Source organism: Acartia tonsa, chromosome 10 (genome assembly GCF_053477335.1).
Source record: "Acartia tonsa isolate MP-2025a chromosome 10, ASM5347733v1, whole genome shotgun sequence".
Classification (NCBI taxonomy): Eukaryota; Metazoa; Arthropoda; class Copepoda; order Calanoida; family Acartiidae; genus Acartia; species Acartia tonsa.
In genome coordinates this window covers 17,489,049-17,506,738 of record NC_137269.1, presented here as the reverse complement: position 1 = coordinate 17,506,738, position 17,690 = coordinate 17,489,049, and the positions used below count along the sequence as shown (strand labels likewise).

The 17,690-nt window shown below is 30.6% G+C and overlaps 1 protein-coding gene across 1 annotated transcript; it reads right to left on the bottom strand.

The window, feature by feature from the left end:
* Positions 1–580: 580 nt before the first annotated feature.
* LOC145329554 (uncharacterized) lies at positions 581–1,790 on the bottom strand. The gene is made up of 2 exons (XM_080173827.1): positions 1,635–1,790; positions 581–1,290 (listed from the first exon to the last, which is right to left on the bottom strand). Exons 1-2 carry the CDS (start codon positions 1,644–1,646, stop codon positions 706–708), a joined length of 597 nt encoding a protein of 198 aa, XP_080029953.1. The 5' UTR covers positions 1,647–1,790; the 3' UTR covers positions 581–705.
* Between the last annotated feature and the right edge of the window lie 15,900 nt (positions 1,791–17,690).

Genomic DNA, 17,690 nt, shown 5'->3' with positions numbered 1-17,690 from the left:
TCCTATTCATCTGTTTTTTTTTTGAATATTTGAATATTTTAATAAACCAAAAATCATTTTAAATTTGAATTGGGGGATCGCGACTTGTCTCAGATTCTCTTACAATGTTAGTTTAAATAATTAAAAGAACTGTAATACAGTTATCTCAAGAGATAAAACAATAGCCAATAAATTGATGTACATACACAAAATTACCCCTTCTGTATATTACTATTTGTGGTTGAAACGTTAATTGACTTAACTTAATGAATAGTCAAATCAAAATTCAATAAAAGTCCTAAAAGTTGTTAAGCCACTGAATGAGATATAATTATAAAACTTTGATGACTAGTGTAATGGACAGCCAATTGTCCCCTCCCTCTCTATTGTAATAAGTTTATATTAAAAACATATTAATTAATCTTTTTAAAAATAATCTAATCTTCTTTTAAAAGTATGAAATGTAAAATATTTTACTAAACCTCTTATGAGAGATTAAGGTATAATCATCTTAATTCAAGTAAATGTAACTTTAAAGTTGAACTAATATTCATGTAACTAATTATGCTTATTTTTTTAATGAATGATAAACACAGAAAGGTAGGGTTTAATATTTTATTATAAAGTATTTAAATTCATGTGGTGACTAGGTTTCTTGAGAAGCAACCAACTTCACGTGTCTGCATAACAACAAATAACTCAACTCTTTAACAAGAAAATAATAAATTAATGATGGTATCCGTAGTATCCATGGTGGGCATAGGGGTATCCGTAGTATCCGTGGTGAGCATAACCATGACCATAAGCATAGGGGTAGCCATAGTAGGCATCAGCAGAGGCCTCAGCAGCGGGAGCAGCCTCAGCATCAGCGGATCTCTTGCCGTAGTGGTGGGCATAACCATGGGCATAGGGGTAGCCGTAGTAGCCGTGGTGGGCATAACCATGACCGTATCCATGTCCGTAGTAGCCGTAGTGAGCATCAGCCTCAGCAACGGGAGCAGCCTCAGCATCAGCAGATCTCTTGCCGTAGTGGTGGCCGTAGGCATGTCCATGGGCATAGGGATATCCGTAGTAACCGTGGTGGGCATAGCCGTGGCCGTAGTAGCCGTAGCCGGGCTCAGCATCGGCATCAGCGGATCTCTTGCCGTGGTGGTGGAGTCCATACCCGTATCCATGACCATATCCATGACCGTAGTAGCCATGACCATGACCATATCCATGGCCGTAGTAACCATAGTAGGGAGCAGCGCTGGCCTCAGCGTCAGCTTCAGCCATAGCGGCGGCGGCAAACAGGCACAGGGCGGCGACAGCCTAAAGAAAAGTAATTTGTTAATAAATAATAAATCAAACTAAGAGATAATTTTGTGATTACTAGAAAGGATTTTTTGGTCTCTTATACCTTAAACGATAAAAAGGTTTTTATTTTCTTGTATAACAATCTTATATTTTTTTTAAGTATTGAGAAGAAAAAACATTCTAAAATAGGTAACTTTAGTCATCTTAAGTTAAACACAACATTTTCTTCTAATTAATGATATTTTTTCTCTTATGACAAAGAAATGGTTATAGGTATTGTGTAAAAAAAAGACATAATACTTTAAACCTGAGTATCTATCATTTTAAAGTTTTTAAATTAAAAATCATAATTTACTTACAACGGATTTCATCTTTAATGTTTTCTGATTAAAGCTTGAGCTTCTGCAGAACTGATTATTGGATGGTTGTGCACTAGTATTTATACCAAAACATTTTTCCCCCCTGGATCTCCCGCGTTTTTTGCGCCTTTTCCCCCATCCACCTCTCTCCTTCTTCTCCTCCTTTATCTTGCGCCACTTATGAATGAAATGAAGTTGAGAGATGGGGGAGGGGGATAATAATGACGTCACAGATGGCGCCCCGAAGCGCCGGCACTAAGTGTGTGAGAGTGGGTTTGTGCGCCGTGGCGCATCCTCTAAATAGATGGTTGTGCGCTTGTTTAATAGTTTACAATATAAAATATATATGTATATATATTATAACATTTTATATAAAACAACTAGCGGCTTCGCCCCTAGCCTCTAGGGGCTTTGCCCAAGAGGTGATAAAAAAAATTATTGCGAGAGACCATAAAGGACCATGGAAACTCCTTCAAAAAAAAAAAAAAAAAAAAAATGGGGGGGGATTTTTTGGTTTTTGGGGGGGTTGGGGGTGTCCCACCCCCCGAGAAAATAGCTTAAAACCACCACAGGACCAATAGGTAGATACCCTGAAGAGTAGAATCCGATCGGTTCAGTGGTTACCGAGATCTTAAGGGACAGACAGACAGACGGACGGACAGACGGTCAGACGGACAGACGGACAGACGGACAGACGGACAGACAGACATCGGTCTACTTTGTATTATAGATAGATATAACATTTTCATATTTCAAAATATAAAAGACAAACTCAAGTTCATTTAAAACTGTGATGTGTCATGTACATTTGTTTCTATTCTATGATCATTGATTTTTACTTTTTTAATCTGCAATAGTAAGAAAAACTTTTCATTAAACTTAAAAATGGGGTTAATCTGGTACTTACAGATATTATTGTGACTATGTTAATTATTAGTTTTAAGTCATCCATATGATTATTAGCTCCATTTGCGAATGTGACATTTAGAACAAGAGGGGCGTGGTGGCTGATAGAGCAGGAGCATAAGGGGCGTAGTGGATGAATTGGAGCATGGGAGAGGGGGGGGGTGCTTATCGGGGGCTTGGCATAAGAATATGCCATTTTGGCCCTTTTGAAAACTTACATTTTTTTATGAATTTTTATAATAAGGCATTTTCCATCATGTATGGAAATATCATGCACTTTCCTTCGGATAGGTTTGAACAAATATTTCATGATATGCATTATCAGACGGCACCCTAACCCTGCAGGGCTCTTATTTCCCTCATCAAATATTGGACACCCTAACATTACCTGATTATTAAAAACTAAATTTTTTTTACTTAATTGGAGATTTTGTAGGAAGAAGGTGTCATCATGCTGTCCAATAATGGACTAAAAAACATTGTATAAATTTAAGTTTAAGAATAAGTCAAGACAAAAGTGTCGACTTTAAAAATAAATGTCAGTTTGTATAAAGTATTTTTTTATAGTAGAACCAGGCGAGGGCGTGTCTCGTCGTGTTTTTGAATGTGTGTGTGTGAGTGTGTGCGTGGGGGGGGGGGTGTAAATGTATATTTCTTATAGGGGGCCTGGCTACAATCTTGGAAATAAGATTGCCATTAAGAATTTAAAACGAATAAAGTAACATCTTGGTTTCGGTCTTGCTATTGTTGTAATGTTTAGGAAAATAAAACTATGAAACCAATTTTAGAGATAATGTTGTACATCACCTTTAAACAAAAAATAACTTTGACTGAACCTTAAAAATCATTTACAATATAAAACTAGAAAAAATATGTCATACTCAGTGATTTACTTACAAATCCTACAGATATTTTTCTATCAAAAATTATTAATGCTGCACTACTTATGGACATAATTGTCCTGGTTTCTTAAATATTTGATTTTTCTTTGAGTGTAGAGGAAAGATGAATACAAAATAAAGAATGACCGACTAAACAACCAAATAAATGCTTCATTATTGAAAGTCATTAGATTGTATTTTTAAGACTTTTAAGGTTCGTGCTTGAAGGAAATAAAGTATGGCACTATACCAGCATACATTCATATATATACACTTCTTTGTTCATAATTCTAAAGGTCGAGAAGAGATAGAAATAAGTAGAAAATCATATTTTTAGACATAAGAGTAATGTCCCATTATATTACATTAATAAGTATAAAGTATAGATGAATTGAGTGATCTAATTTGCCTCCTTTCAAATAAGCTATTCTGTGCTATAAAAATGTAATAATAAATATATACTTATTCCTGAGAGGGAGGTGGGTGCAGTAGGTTAACCCCTCCCACCCTCTAAGAAAAAATCCCAGAAAATATATGTAATAAATATTAATTTTGAGGGAAAATGGAGGCCAAATCCAAAAAGACCATTTCTGGTTTGATACACTTTTTACTTTGCTTTTAACTTTAGCTTTAGCTGCGGCTAATCAGTGCAGAATAAACTACTTGGCTCTTTTTCTATGGTTATCTGTAATCTTCTTGTGAGTTCCTAGCATGTGATTGTGTATAATTATTTATGGAATATTCCAATCTTCATATTTGGTGATACTTGCAATATAGAAATATTGTAACAATTTCAATTTACTAATATCATTTCAAATTTAAGTACAAAAATACATTCTAATATTGACAATAGTGTAGCAATAACAAGCTAATAAGATTTTAGTAGAACAAGGAAGAGTAAATTTTAACACACCTATAATACAAAAAACAAGGATGACAACATCCATAAAAGCGAAGCACTGAAACGGTAGGACAAACGGACATTAACACTTGTCTAGTGTCTGAACTGAATATTCAGAATATAAAAGTATCGAAAGAGTCGAATCAAAATTGTAAGTAAATTTGTTGAAAAACTGCTTGATACAGGATAATGTTTTGGACATACTTACATTTTTAGGACTTGATTGTAGAGTTGCTTTGCTTATACTATTGTTCTTTGTTGTCCCAGGAATCAATATACCAAAAATCAGATCAAACGGATAATTAGATCACATAAAAATTTGTTTTTAAAAAAGTAGAAAAATCAACATGTTTAAAATGGACATACGGACATTCTGGTAATGATTATAGAGTTGCTACGCTTTCTAAATCTTACCTAACTACTACAGGAATCATCATGCAAAGTTTGAAATCGATAGAACAACTCTAACATGCCTAAATTAACGAATAAAAGCTATCTATCTCGGACGGACAGGCGTACGGACCGACCTTAATTATAGAAAAGCTTCGCTTTTAAAAACATAATAAGAGTGAGTGAAAACCTTTAAAAAAGCTAGAAGGAAATAATCAGGGATCGGCAGCTGCGCTTCAGTCTATAACCTCAAATTAAAACCCGTTTGGATGCTCTGAAAAATTTTGAAAAGATTGATTACTATATTTGGGTCAGGTCTAGACATCCACCGGATTTTTAATATGCTAAATGTTTGATTTCTCTGACGCGCGGCTGCCGAGCCCTGAAAATAATAACTATCCAAAAACACATTTAAATATACAGGTATCTCAAGGGTTATGCAATGAACGATAAATTTAGTTAAACCCTTAATAACGACAAAGCCAAGAGTAAATTGGAAATATTGGTGAAAACTTTTGTCGCTGTAGGTTTGATTAGCCAAATCAAGATATAATAAGGATCCTCAAAGTTTTTAAGCCAACGAATTGGAGATTTTTATTATAGAAATCAGCATAATCTATAGACAAATTCCCCCCTTTATGTTACACCAATAAAATATTGTTAAAGAAGTTGTATCAACTTTTTTGCTTTTTATTTAAGATAGCTAGCCGGTTCTTTCAGTAAGTAGTAGATGTAAAATTTTTCATAGAATTCAGATATGCAATCGGTTTTTTTTGTAGACCTCTTATTTTTAAAGTAATTTAAGTTTTTTAAAAAAATAATTAAGTCGGTTTTAAGGTACTAAAACGCAACAAAATAAAAGAAGAAAATAGCCAGTATGAACAAAAATAGTAAGAACTTTAATTTGACACCTTACTTTTAAAATTCTGTTGAGTAATTGTTGAAAAAATCTATTTTTTTAACCTCGGTTTAATCAAAACATTAAACCTAAATATTTTCTCATACAGACATAAAAAACATGGGTTCATATATACCTTTAGAATCAGAAAAATATTACGAATCTATTCTAAGCAAAATTGAAAAAGTTTTATAAAACTATAATAAAAAAAACAAGTTGTTTTTAAGAATCATAATTTTCGGCTTTAAAGGGTTAGCTTGAACCAAACCTGAACCAAACCTAAACAAAAGACAATGCAATGTAGCAGATATTTTTTAAACACAAGAAACAATAATGTATTTTTAACTGCATTGTTTTGAAGTTTATAAACAGACTGATGCATATTTGTTCATAATTTTTCATTCTTTACATGTTCTTTAATATCACTATATTTATTGTAGTATCTATTGTATATATTGTATGAACGTTCTTCTTTTTTTCTGGCAATTCTATAGGTTAATCTTATAGGTTAAGCTTCCCGATTCGTCAATTTTTGCGATGTGTGATTGGCTAGTTTAGTAGTTACAATTCTTAAAATAAACTTTTATTTTTTCTATTTTTTATTACAATTTTTTAAAACTTTTTCAATTTTGCTTAGAATGGATTCATATTATTTTTCTCATTCTAATGGTATATATGAACCCATATTTTTATGTCTGTATGAGAAAATATTTAGGTTTAATGTTTTGATATAACCGAGGTTAAAAAATAGATTTTTTCAACAATTACTCAACAGAATTTTAAAAGTAAGGTGTCAAATTAAAGATCTTACTATTTTTGTTCATGCTGGCTATTTTCTTCTTTTATTTTGTTGCGTTTTAGTACCTTAAAACCGACTTAATTATTTTTTTAAAAAACTTAAATTACTTAAAAAATAAGAGGTCTACAAAAAAACCGATTGCATATCTGAATTCTATGAAAAATTTTACATCTTCTACTTACTGAAAGAACCGGCTAGCTATCTTAAATAAAAAGCAAAAAAGTTGATACAACTTCTTTAAAATTAACATACTCGCACAATATTGAATGTACTAATAATTTAGTAAAATCTGCGTGTGTATTCTAAATTTTGGTGCACGCTACGATTTTATTATAATAGGCAGCATATTTCAATAAAATATCATTGATTTTATTATAAGGATATGCTCCAAAAATAATACTGTTATTCTGTATGTATAAATGAACTAAAAAGATTTGTAAAAAGAATACTATTGTATTATGATTATTTTTTCCTATACCTGTCCCCTGCGGGGGGTCTTAACCCTACGGGCCTACCCAGTATCAACCTAAAGCATACAGTAATAAACAGACAAACAAAAAAATAACCCATTGAGTAACTGATTTTTAATTAATTATGAAATAAGGGGGAAGTCGTGAGGGCTAAAAATGCTCTCTTCGAATGTTGAATCTAATTGCATAATTATAAAAACTGTAAACATGAATCTATGGGTAAGATTAAAGGTGAGGTTAATTAATATTTTTTTTTGGAACATATATCATTATATATACTAGGTTAAGGTTTTTCTCTTCACCTTTTGATGCTCTACCTGAAACTGTTCAATACTTGCTTTCAAGCCTAAATAACTTACAGGTAAGGTTACCATTTTTTTCCTAACCACCAAACCTAAAAAAACAATATATCAAAGTCGACTATGTCAGACACAGACACTGAAGCCTAATCAGTCTTAGTTAACAAAAACATTGTGTCAGGGAGGAGGGACTTCAAACCTTGAAAAAAGCTATGTTTTTTCTATAATTAGGTTCTATATGTCCGTAACAGATAGCTCTTATCGTTAATTTATAAAAAAAAAATGTAATATGATTATCCTATTCATCTCATTTTTGGAATACAAAATAAAATGTTATAAGCGAAGCTTTTCAATAATATGTTCCACAGTATCACGTGTTTCTAGTAAAGATAAAATTATTTCTTCACGAACATACAGGTGTACCGTGTTAGTAACAAATTTTATCAAGTTTAGTACTTGTTCTTATCTAACAACAGTTAACCTCCATTCTCCCTGAACCACACCTAAAATAATTCATTTTTAAACATAAAAAGAAATTCATACTTTTTAAGTTATCTGTAAAAAAAACTCTGTATTTTTAAAAGCGAAGCTTTTCTATAATTAGGGTCGGTCCGTACGTCCGTCCGTCCATCCGTCCGTACGTCCGTCCGTCCGTCACGGATAGCTTTTTTCGTTAATTTAGGCATGTTATGATTGTCAAATTGATTTCAAATTTTGCATGGTGATTCCTTTAGTAGTTAGGTACGATGTAGAAAGCGTTCAACTCTATAATCACTACCAAAATGTCCGTACGTCCATTTTAAACATGTTGATTTTTTTACTTTTTTAACAACTAATTTTTATGTGATCTAATCATCCGATTGATCTGATTTTTGGTATAGTGATTCCTGGGACAACAAAGTATAATAATATTTTAAGTGAAGCAGCTCTATAATCAAGTCCTAAAAATGTAAGTATGTCCATTAACATTATTCTGTATAAAGCAGTTTTTCAAATTTACTTACAATTTTGCTTCGACTCTTATACATTTATATTCTGATTATTCAGTTCCATTTCAGTGCTTCGCTTTTATGGATGTTGTCATCCTTGTTTGTTACTAGCATTAATAACAAGACCTACAAACAAACAGATGGATAGATATATGTACACATAAACAACAGATAATTTTATTAACAAATCAGACTTTTTATACTTTCATACACTGTTAGTAAGGGAAGCTAATCTTTGAAAGTCACAATTTGCAAGAAAAAAAACACATTATTTTTTTTTTGCTTTAGATAACCTAGCTATTACAAAACCTATTTTGTTTTAAAACAGTCATTATAAGTTATTAAAAGTGAGCCCTTTTTAAAAATGTACAAAATTGCTTAAACTTTTGTTTCCAAGAGACCTAAAATATTTTAATAAGCAATTTAAATACAGAAGAGAAATTATAAATAAGTTATGTATATAGCGGGGCTTGGTAGCCGCGCGAAAGCCGCGTAAATTCCATCATGGGATTCCAAACAAAATTGCCGATTGCAATATCTGGAACATTTCACAAGCAGCCACCATTTTTTTATTTTAGCGAGAGTTAATCTAAGCTTTAGCTGAAAATTTGTATTTAGCTGCAGCTGCATTACCGCGGCTGATGGCGCGACTGCTAAATACTGGATAATAAAAGACAATCGGAGTTCATAGAAACAAAACCTTTAACCTACGGATATTTAAATATTTTGAAAAATAGCCCAAAACCTCATCAGAACCTTTATACAGCATCACTTAAGTTTATAATTCAAAATTATAAGCAGGGCTCGGCAAATCCTCAAATCTGAACCCGCTGCTGAACCCTGATTCTAAGATGAAAAGAAACTAAAATCAATGGAAAATTACAACATTTTTTTAATTATAAAAACAATGCGTGCTGAGTTGTAAGGTTGAACGAACTTTATTATTGGAAGTAGCATAGCTACTTTATACTAAAATTTCCTGATTTGTTTTCTAATAATTATATTGTAAATGGTAATCATATCTAATAAAATGATTTTGATATTTTTTTGGCAAATCTATTCTACAAGTCATTCTTTCATGTCAGTTTGTCTATATTTGTTTGCAGCTCTTCAACCCAGCCCTATTGTCTTGTAACTTAAAATGCTATTATATGTTTTTATATGTTTAGCTTATTTTTTAAAAATTTCATTACTACTTAATGTAATCGTCTTTGATTTATATGGAAACTTAAACTAGCTAATTTATTAGTATTAAGCCACTCTATAATATTCGTGAATGTCGGTCGGTCTGTAATGATAGCCAATCTTTATTTTTTATTTTTAAGAGTGCAGTGCAGATAATTACTTTTTTTCAATACACCATGGCTTTTCACAATTTCCCTAACAATTAATATACTTTCGTTCTAATAATATATTAGCCTTTTCATTGATTGTTTCCTCTTTCTTAAGTTTTTAAACATTCTCTTTTCTTCTTTCTTTAAACTCTCAATAATTGGCTGTATTGCAAAGGATTTCAAACACTTCCGCTGCTATTAGTTAGATATATTCGTCCTTGTTATATTATAAAGAGCAATTAATGTTTTATTATATAGATTCATAGACCGTATACACTATACATATGTTATAATGTAGTCTTGATTTTTAATTTAATTAAAATCATAATATTTCAAATAAGATTATTCAATGTTCTGACTTTAAACTTTATGCGCGAACACTTTAAAGAATAAGATGTAATAAATATGCCAAAATTAAAGAATGGCACGACCACTTTTTATCATTCCCATATAGTTGACACATAAACCTTAAAGAGAATGCTAGACAGAATGCCTACATTTATTACAGAAGAGAGACAGATAAACTAATTATTATATAGTAGCTCCACTCCTAGAATCTCAACGTAAAAAGTCTTCAAAGATAGATTTACAATCACCATTAACAAGCTGTTCTATAAAAATCAAAGAAAATCAAATAATAGATTATAACCCGTGGATGGACATCTTTTAATTATAAATGTTTTGTAGCCAGAGATAAAGCAACAGATTAGAACCATGTATGTATATTTTTAAGCAGCCTCACAATCAACCAATATAAAGATATAGAATATTTTCTTAGGGTTTAAACCTATGAATAAGAAATCATCACCTAGACCTACAATTTTCTAATATAAAACATAACATCACCTAATATAATATTAAAAGAAATCAATATTATAATAATAGAGTTCTAAAGGTCAAAGAAGCTAGAAATAAGACCTGTATATGATTCTAAATGTTTTATATTCCATGTTCTGTCTATAGAACGCACAGTAGGTGGTTTGGAGGCGCGGCCTTTGCGCTCCCTAACCATCCATATTTTCACCACTGCACTGCCAACTAGCTATAAGCAGACGTTAAGTTTCTTTTTTAGGAGCATAGTTGCAGGTTAAGTTAGTAAATCTTTAAAAGTCTCTAATGACGTAATTAAATTTAGAATTTTCAGTTAAAAATCATATTTTCCAAACTTGCAGCTACTTTATTACTAACCAGCGGTGGCTCTGGAAACCGTGTAAAGGAATGGCAGCAGAAAAAGAGCCTAAAACCATACCAAGGTTTAAATCTACAATTAAAATAGCCTAAACCACCCGAAGACCTTTATGATGCTTTCAAGACAGTGAAAACTTAATCAATTCAGTAGTTATTGAAGTCTTAAGCAACAGAAAAAAAAACCTTACTTCTTAATATAATAGGATTAATTAAGACGTTAAATTATGACTTTATTTAAAATCCATATAAAAATTTTTAATATCATTTAAAAGATAAAAGTTTAATATTAATCAATATTATGAGATCTAAATTTGACATTAATGTGTTTTATTATTAATTTATCTTTGCATGAAGATACTATTTCTTGTTGTAAGCTGCGTAGTACATTGATCTTTGTGTAAGCAATATAAGTCAGATACAAAAACAACAAATCTCCTCACAAATTCTTTAAAAAAGAGTTCTAATAATTCATTTACGTTAATGTTAATTTAACTATCACATTATAGTTGAAATGGTTTAACAAAAACCTCAATCTGTTTGTTTAAGATATCATAATTAACATTATTTGTAATATTAACAACAAAGATTTATGAATAAAGTAATGTAATGAATTTAACAATTTAACATTACTTTTTAACAAAAATCAAAGTAAAGTAACTTTAATAGTAGCTAGCTTACCAACAAACATATAATAACTGATTGCTTGGTTTCAACTTACAAATGATTATACTTCCTGACAATTTAGATTATTAACATTCAAATTCAACATGAATGGTATATTTACTGTAGAGATAACTTTGATTTATAATTGTGGTTATTAACATACATATATTTGCCTGGTGATTCTGGTTTAGATAAAACTGATATTTAATTATTTCATCACAGATTTCAATAAATTTTATTTGTACATTAATAATATTATCATATTAATTCGAATCCGGTGGATAGGAACCAGTTCTCATCCATACGAAAAAACTATGTCTAGCACCAAATTATATCCAGCTTTCTACGAATATAAAAATATACAATCATAAGATTAAAACCAGTTTTTTTAGCCAGTTACTTCGGCAACTCGGGGCTAAAAAAACTAGTTTTAATCTTATAATTGTACATTCTATATCCGCGGAAAGCCGAGAAATAACTATTAAAAGTTTTGCATCAAATTTTAACTATTTGCTTTAAGACTCCAGTTCAACTATTTGAATAAATAGTCAAAAAATGTATTTGAGGTTCAAAAACCTATTATAATCAGAAACTCATGTGTTTATTCTAAAACTTAAAGTCCTTTTGTTTTGAACTGTAAAATATACAAGTGATGGATTATTTTAAAAGGTAATACAATATTCAGACACCTAACTGTGACTTCTTTTTGCCGTTGTTAGCTTTAAGTGTAATCTTGAGAAAAATATTACAAGTTATTTCTAATCTTTTAAACTCTACTACTAAAAAATAATGTAAAGGTAAAGATTAATATCTTAATTGATTAATTTTTAGGTTTTGGGAGTCGTTAAAGTTAATCGATTATATTCATACAACTATTATTAAAGCTCTCTTTAATATTCATTTTTTAATACAATGATTTTTAACCCTGAAAAATTTTTCATCCACACAACTGTTCTTAGTGGTGGTGGGTGGTTTCATCTTTAGATTAGATTCTGTTTTATACATATTTAATATTTAACAAAGAAGAAATGAAAAGTTTAATGGTTAAATAACAATAAGATATAGAGATACAGAGACTAAAAGATACAGAGTCAATTTAAACTTTTTAAATAGCAAGGACGATTTTTTCCATTATTTTTAAGTTTCGCTAGAGAGACTACCATTGGCGTTTTGATACCCCCAAAAAGATGTATGTTTTTACTAGCAGATACGCCCCAAGAGACCTCCACTGTCGAAGAAAATATTTCAAAGTGCCCCTAAAGGCTTATAGAAACGTGACTGCTAGTAAAAACATACATTTACGACAGCTTTGCATGGGTGACTTGTAGAATAAATTCTCAATGGAAAAAAAAAATATTAAAATCAAGAAATTAAAAATTTTGTTTCTTTTAAACAAGTACAACTATGATTATAGCAAAGACAGATCATCTTGGCACGGAGCTAAAGGGATAAGACGATGAATTGATAAACACACAAATGTTTCAAAATTTCGACACTAACAGTGTATAATAAAATAATCTAAATTCAATAAAAGTACATAAAGTTAAAGATAACTTGGTTATAAAACCTTTGGTTTTTACGGCTTATGTCCCCCTCCCTCCTGCAATCATAGTTATTGATTAACTGTTTTTTTCTCATTTCTTATAAAACGTAAAAAAAAATATCCATAACAATATTTATATTGGCTCAAACTTTAACTTACACACAAAAAAATTAATTTAATAGTGGAAAATCCCTTTTTATCTTATTGGAAAAAGATAAAATTATGAAAAGTAATCCGACGTGAAATTACAAATCTCATAAAAATTGTCAAAAAAATCTTTTCAGAAAAAAAAGATTTAGTCATATAATCTTGGATTAAAGTTAATAAAAAAATATGTTTAATTTTTATTGACAATTTCTCAATTTTTGGAGCCATTATGGTTTTAGTCTGGGGATGCTATTTTTCTGGACTTCCTTATCCTTTCAGATAAAGAGCTCCTTGATGCTAGGTTCGCAGTATTTCTAAAATTGTTAGATTTAAAACGGACTATTTTATTTGCATTATTACAAAAACATTTCATATATACAGGATCAGATAAATTTTTATTGCATAAAAATTGTATGAAGATTCATTTGACGTAACTATTCATCCATAAGGCAAAGTAATTCCATAAGTAGCGCAATTATTTATATAAGAAAAAGAGGTTTTCATTGAGGTATGAAATCTAGACAAGATCAACCTTTATTAATATTTTAAAAATAAATAACTATGATTAGCGTACCTATTATAGTTGTTTCATTGAATTTAAAGTAATTTATTTTCATTTATTAAAATTTTTTGATGCCATATATTTGTGAGACACAAAAGCACACGGTTATAGAATAGCTGTGTTGCAAATAGGGATTTCAACCAGAAGCATTAATGCGCGCTTTGCGCGTCAATTTACCAAGCGGATCACCAAAGCATAACATTATCATGTTTAAATAATGTATGTATAGATGACCTGTTTTACTTTCTGAAGAGTAGCAACGCTTTGGATTTTTTATAAAAATCTATGCTTCGCATCATAAAAATTTCTTAGACCATTTGGCGAATAAACACAAAGAATGTACTTCACTAGGATAATGTCTGTTATGCAACCAATACTAAACATAATATATAATAAATTTTCATATATTAATTTTCATTTATTTGTTTTGTTTTCAAAGGTTTACACAATTTTTAATGTTTATGCCGACGTCTATTTCCTTTAAATTTGACTTTTACATTTTATGAGCTCTAAATAATCTTACTTTTAGATGAAATACAAATATTATGGATAAAAAAGATCATCTTCTGAAAAAGAGCCTAGTCTTACTAAAATTTAACTACAAAGAATAGTAATTATTGAATTCATAATTACTTAACACAAAGTCAAAATATATCATTTAAATCAACAAAAATTAATGATCTCAATATTTCAATAAATTTAAATTACCAAGGCAATTAAAATTTGAATATTATGTATCTAGATCAAATTAAAAGTAGGACTTGGCAGCCGTTCCTTTTTTTTCAAGGCAGCTGGCTGTAGATGCAAGGATTTTTTAAAAACGGCTAAGTTGCGAAACTATTGAAAAATGTTGTAAATGGTGGGTCTACTGTTATATTCAAATTTTTTTTTTTGGGGGGGGGGGATTAAAACGTATTATTGTTAATATTGATGACAACAAAAATGCTTTAATTGCATATAAGTCACAGTAACACCAAGCTTTAAATGAGGAATGCAGCTCCATTACAAAAAAATTATATTCAAGATTTCTAGTGCCTGCTGAACGACCAGCGTTACATAGTTACAGAAGTTTATTTTTTAATAGAAGTACAGATTTTAGATATAGAAGTACAGAAAAGATATATGCTTTTAGAAAAGTAGCTGCGTTACTAAAAAATTGTGTGTTAGATTACCAGTTAAAGGTTATGGTTAAACCAAACCAATATATTTATATTTATATATATATTTGTGGTTTCATCATATTATGTGATGTTGTTAAAACTTTATTTAAATAGGATGTCTGCGCATTCGTGTAAATGATTAAATGATCTTGCTCCTCAAAGAAGCTTGAAATTGGTATACATCTCTTTAGAGAATTGCCCCTGGAAAGTGACCCTAAACTTTCCTTCAAAATATCTTCATTTAATTAAAACAAAATTAACTTAACTTTAGGGGAAACCGAAATTGTGACAGATTAGAAAAAAAGAGTTAAAGTAAAAGAATATAAAATGTCAGAAAATAGATATAAAAACTGACGGACGGACACTAATACTTTTAGAGCCATTGAAAATTAAACAATTAAAAATGTTTTGGATAAATATCACACAATCATTGTAATCTCGGAAGCAATTCTTTCACAAAAGATGAAATGATTGCGCTACATTTTTTCACAGTGGATATTAATTATATGGAACAAGCATTTTTTTTTAATCACCTGTCTTACAGAAAGAGTTTAATTAGAAAAAAATACGGATCATGTGAAGGAAACGAAGTTGCGGGTTTCGTCGTATTTTCACAGTAGCTTTTGAAAGGTTATTTTAGGTTAGGTCAGGTTAAGATAGGTTAGGTGATTGCCCTATAGGGTTAGAGACCCCCGCAGGGGCTAGAAATAGGAGAAAATCTACTGTGAAAATATGACAAAACCCGCAACTTCGTTTCCTTCACATGACTCAAAACTACTCCAATGTTTTTATGAATATTTTTTATGAGTATAGTTAAATTTTAGATTTAGCTATTTTCAATTGTTTTATCCATTTTCATTTTTTAATCTTTCGTTTTTTTGCAGACTTGTCTATCCTAAATTTTATTATAGACTCCAATGTCTAGATGTGCACAATCATTTTAGCGCAATTTTTTAATAGAATTAGCAAAATAAACTTTTGTTTAGGATTCCACTTCAAAATTTGTTGGCTCTATTTTATCCTGTCCTTTCCTGAGAATATGCCTCAGAAATCTAGGTAGACCAAAAACAGCCTGAAAAATCTTCCGAATAAAAGAGAAATTTGGAATATTGAACGAGGATTCCTTTAATTATTTGGTATAATCTGAAAAGCAATTTTCTTGTCGTTTCCAAAAATTAATCGGTTTTAGATCTAATATAGATCTTACTAACGACTGAATCGATTAATTCCTTGTATAGTCCAAAGCAGGTTTTATAATTTCTAAATTCTATTTTAGATTTTATAAATTCTAAAATTCTAATAAAAACTGCAGACCTATTGTTTAAGTTTTACGAATTATTGCTTAAAATTCACGTCAAAAAAACTATAAAAAAACACTGAATCAAACTAAATAATGACATAATAAAACACGGCTTTATGTCAATAAAATAACGACACATATTATAGTAGGAAATATATAATCTGACCCTAATTCTACGATTCATTCTAGTTGTATCACTTCAAACAATTCGATTCCTCTTTGAAAAATAAATTGATTTAGTTTAAATTCTGTTTTAGCCATTTTCCTTCTTTTCTTCCTTTTTCATCAGGATTCAATTAAATCTGGTAAAAGACAGGGATATTGAGGGCAGGGGCGTCCAAGCTTTTTTTTTGGGGGGGGGTAAAAATTTTTTAAGGGGGGGGGGTAATTCGTTTTTTTTTTTTGGGGGGGGGGTAATCGCCCCATTATCCCCCCCCCCCCCCTTGGACGTCTATGATTGAGGGATAATACAATGGATGATAAATTGAAGTACCAAGATAAATAATTGTTGGTTTTTAAAAAATTACCCCTTGCACAGATTCAAATTATTGGTTGAATGGTTGTACACTGAACCAACCAATAAAAGTACCCAAGATATAGAGCCAGCTAATGAGAGAACGAGATTATAAAACTTTAAGTACTATTGACTGTATAAAGTCCCTCCCTCCCAGGGTAAAAGGACAAGTTTAACTCGACGAAGCCAAAAATACATAACTTTTGCACCACGTCGTCTTCCTGTGACGTCATAAAATGAGGAAGATAAGAGGAGAAGTGGGAAAGAAAATCCCTAAAAAAGAGATGGAGAATATGACGTCACAGATAGACGACGACGTGCAAAAGATATGTATTTTGGGCTTCGTCGTTTAACTCAGATAATTAATTCCCAAAAATCAAAATAATAATTATTATTCTATCAAGTTAAAAATAGTTGTCAAAAGCTAAAAATTAATGTATTGATCATAAAGTTGCTACGATTTTAGGATTGTACCTTACTGGTGCAGGAATCTTAATTAAATTAAATATTATAGTATACCGAAGGATTAACAATGTACTCTTAGTTGCTGGAAAAGTGAAAGCCTCATCTTACCAGTGTAGTGTAGGTAAAAAAAAAAAATTCCATAATATGTTAGCATAAACTGGATGCTAAAATATTGAGATAAATTGGACAAAAACTAGAATAATTATTTCTCAAAATATATCCCATTTCCATCCTGAAATTGATAATTTTGGATAAATTTCTCTAAGTGCACTTTGTAATAAACTGACCAGTGAAAATTTTTTATTTTTACAATTTTTCCGCGTTTGTTACCAAATGTGAAGGATGTGAAGTTGGTCATTTCTAAGGAACAGGTTACTCCCCCATTAAAAGTGGGGAGAGGTGGTTATTGGTGATAGTAAACAAGTAACATTTTGTTAATTTTCTTAACAAACCCAACTGCGTTACGAAAAAATGACAAAAAATGGGCTATGTTTCGATAAAACAGATCATCCTTGTTTGTGATAGAAAATAGTAAATTGATTACTCAATATCTTGAAGAAGTACCAACATAGAATACTAATGTACATTCCCAACAATTTCATGCCATATACTATTTGACCACCCCAAGGCCTGTAAAATGTCCCCTT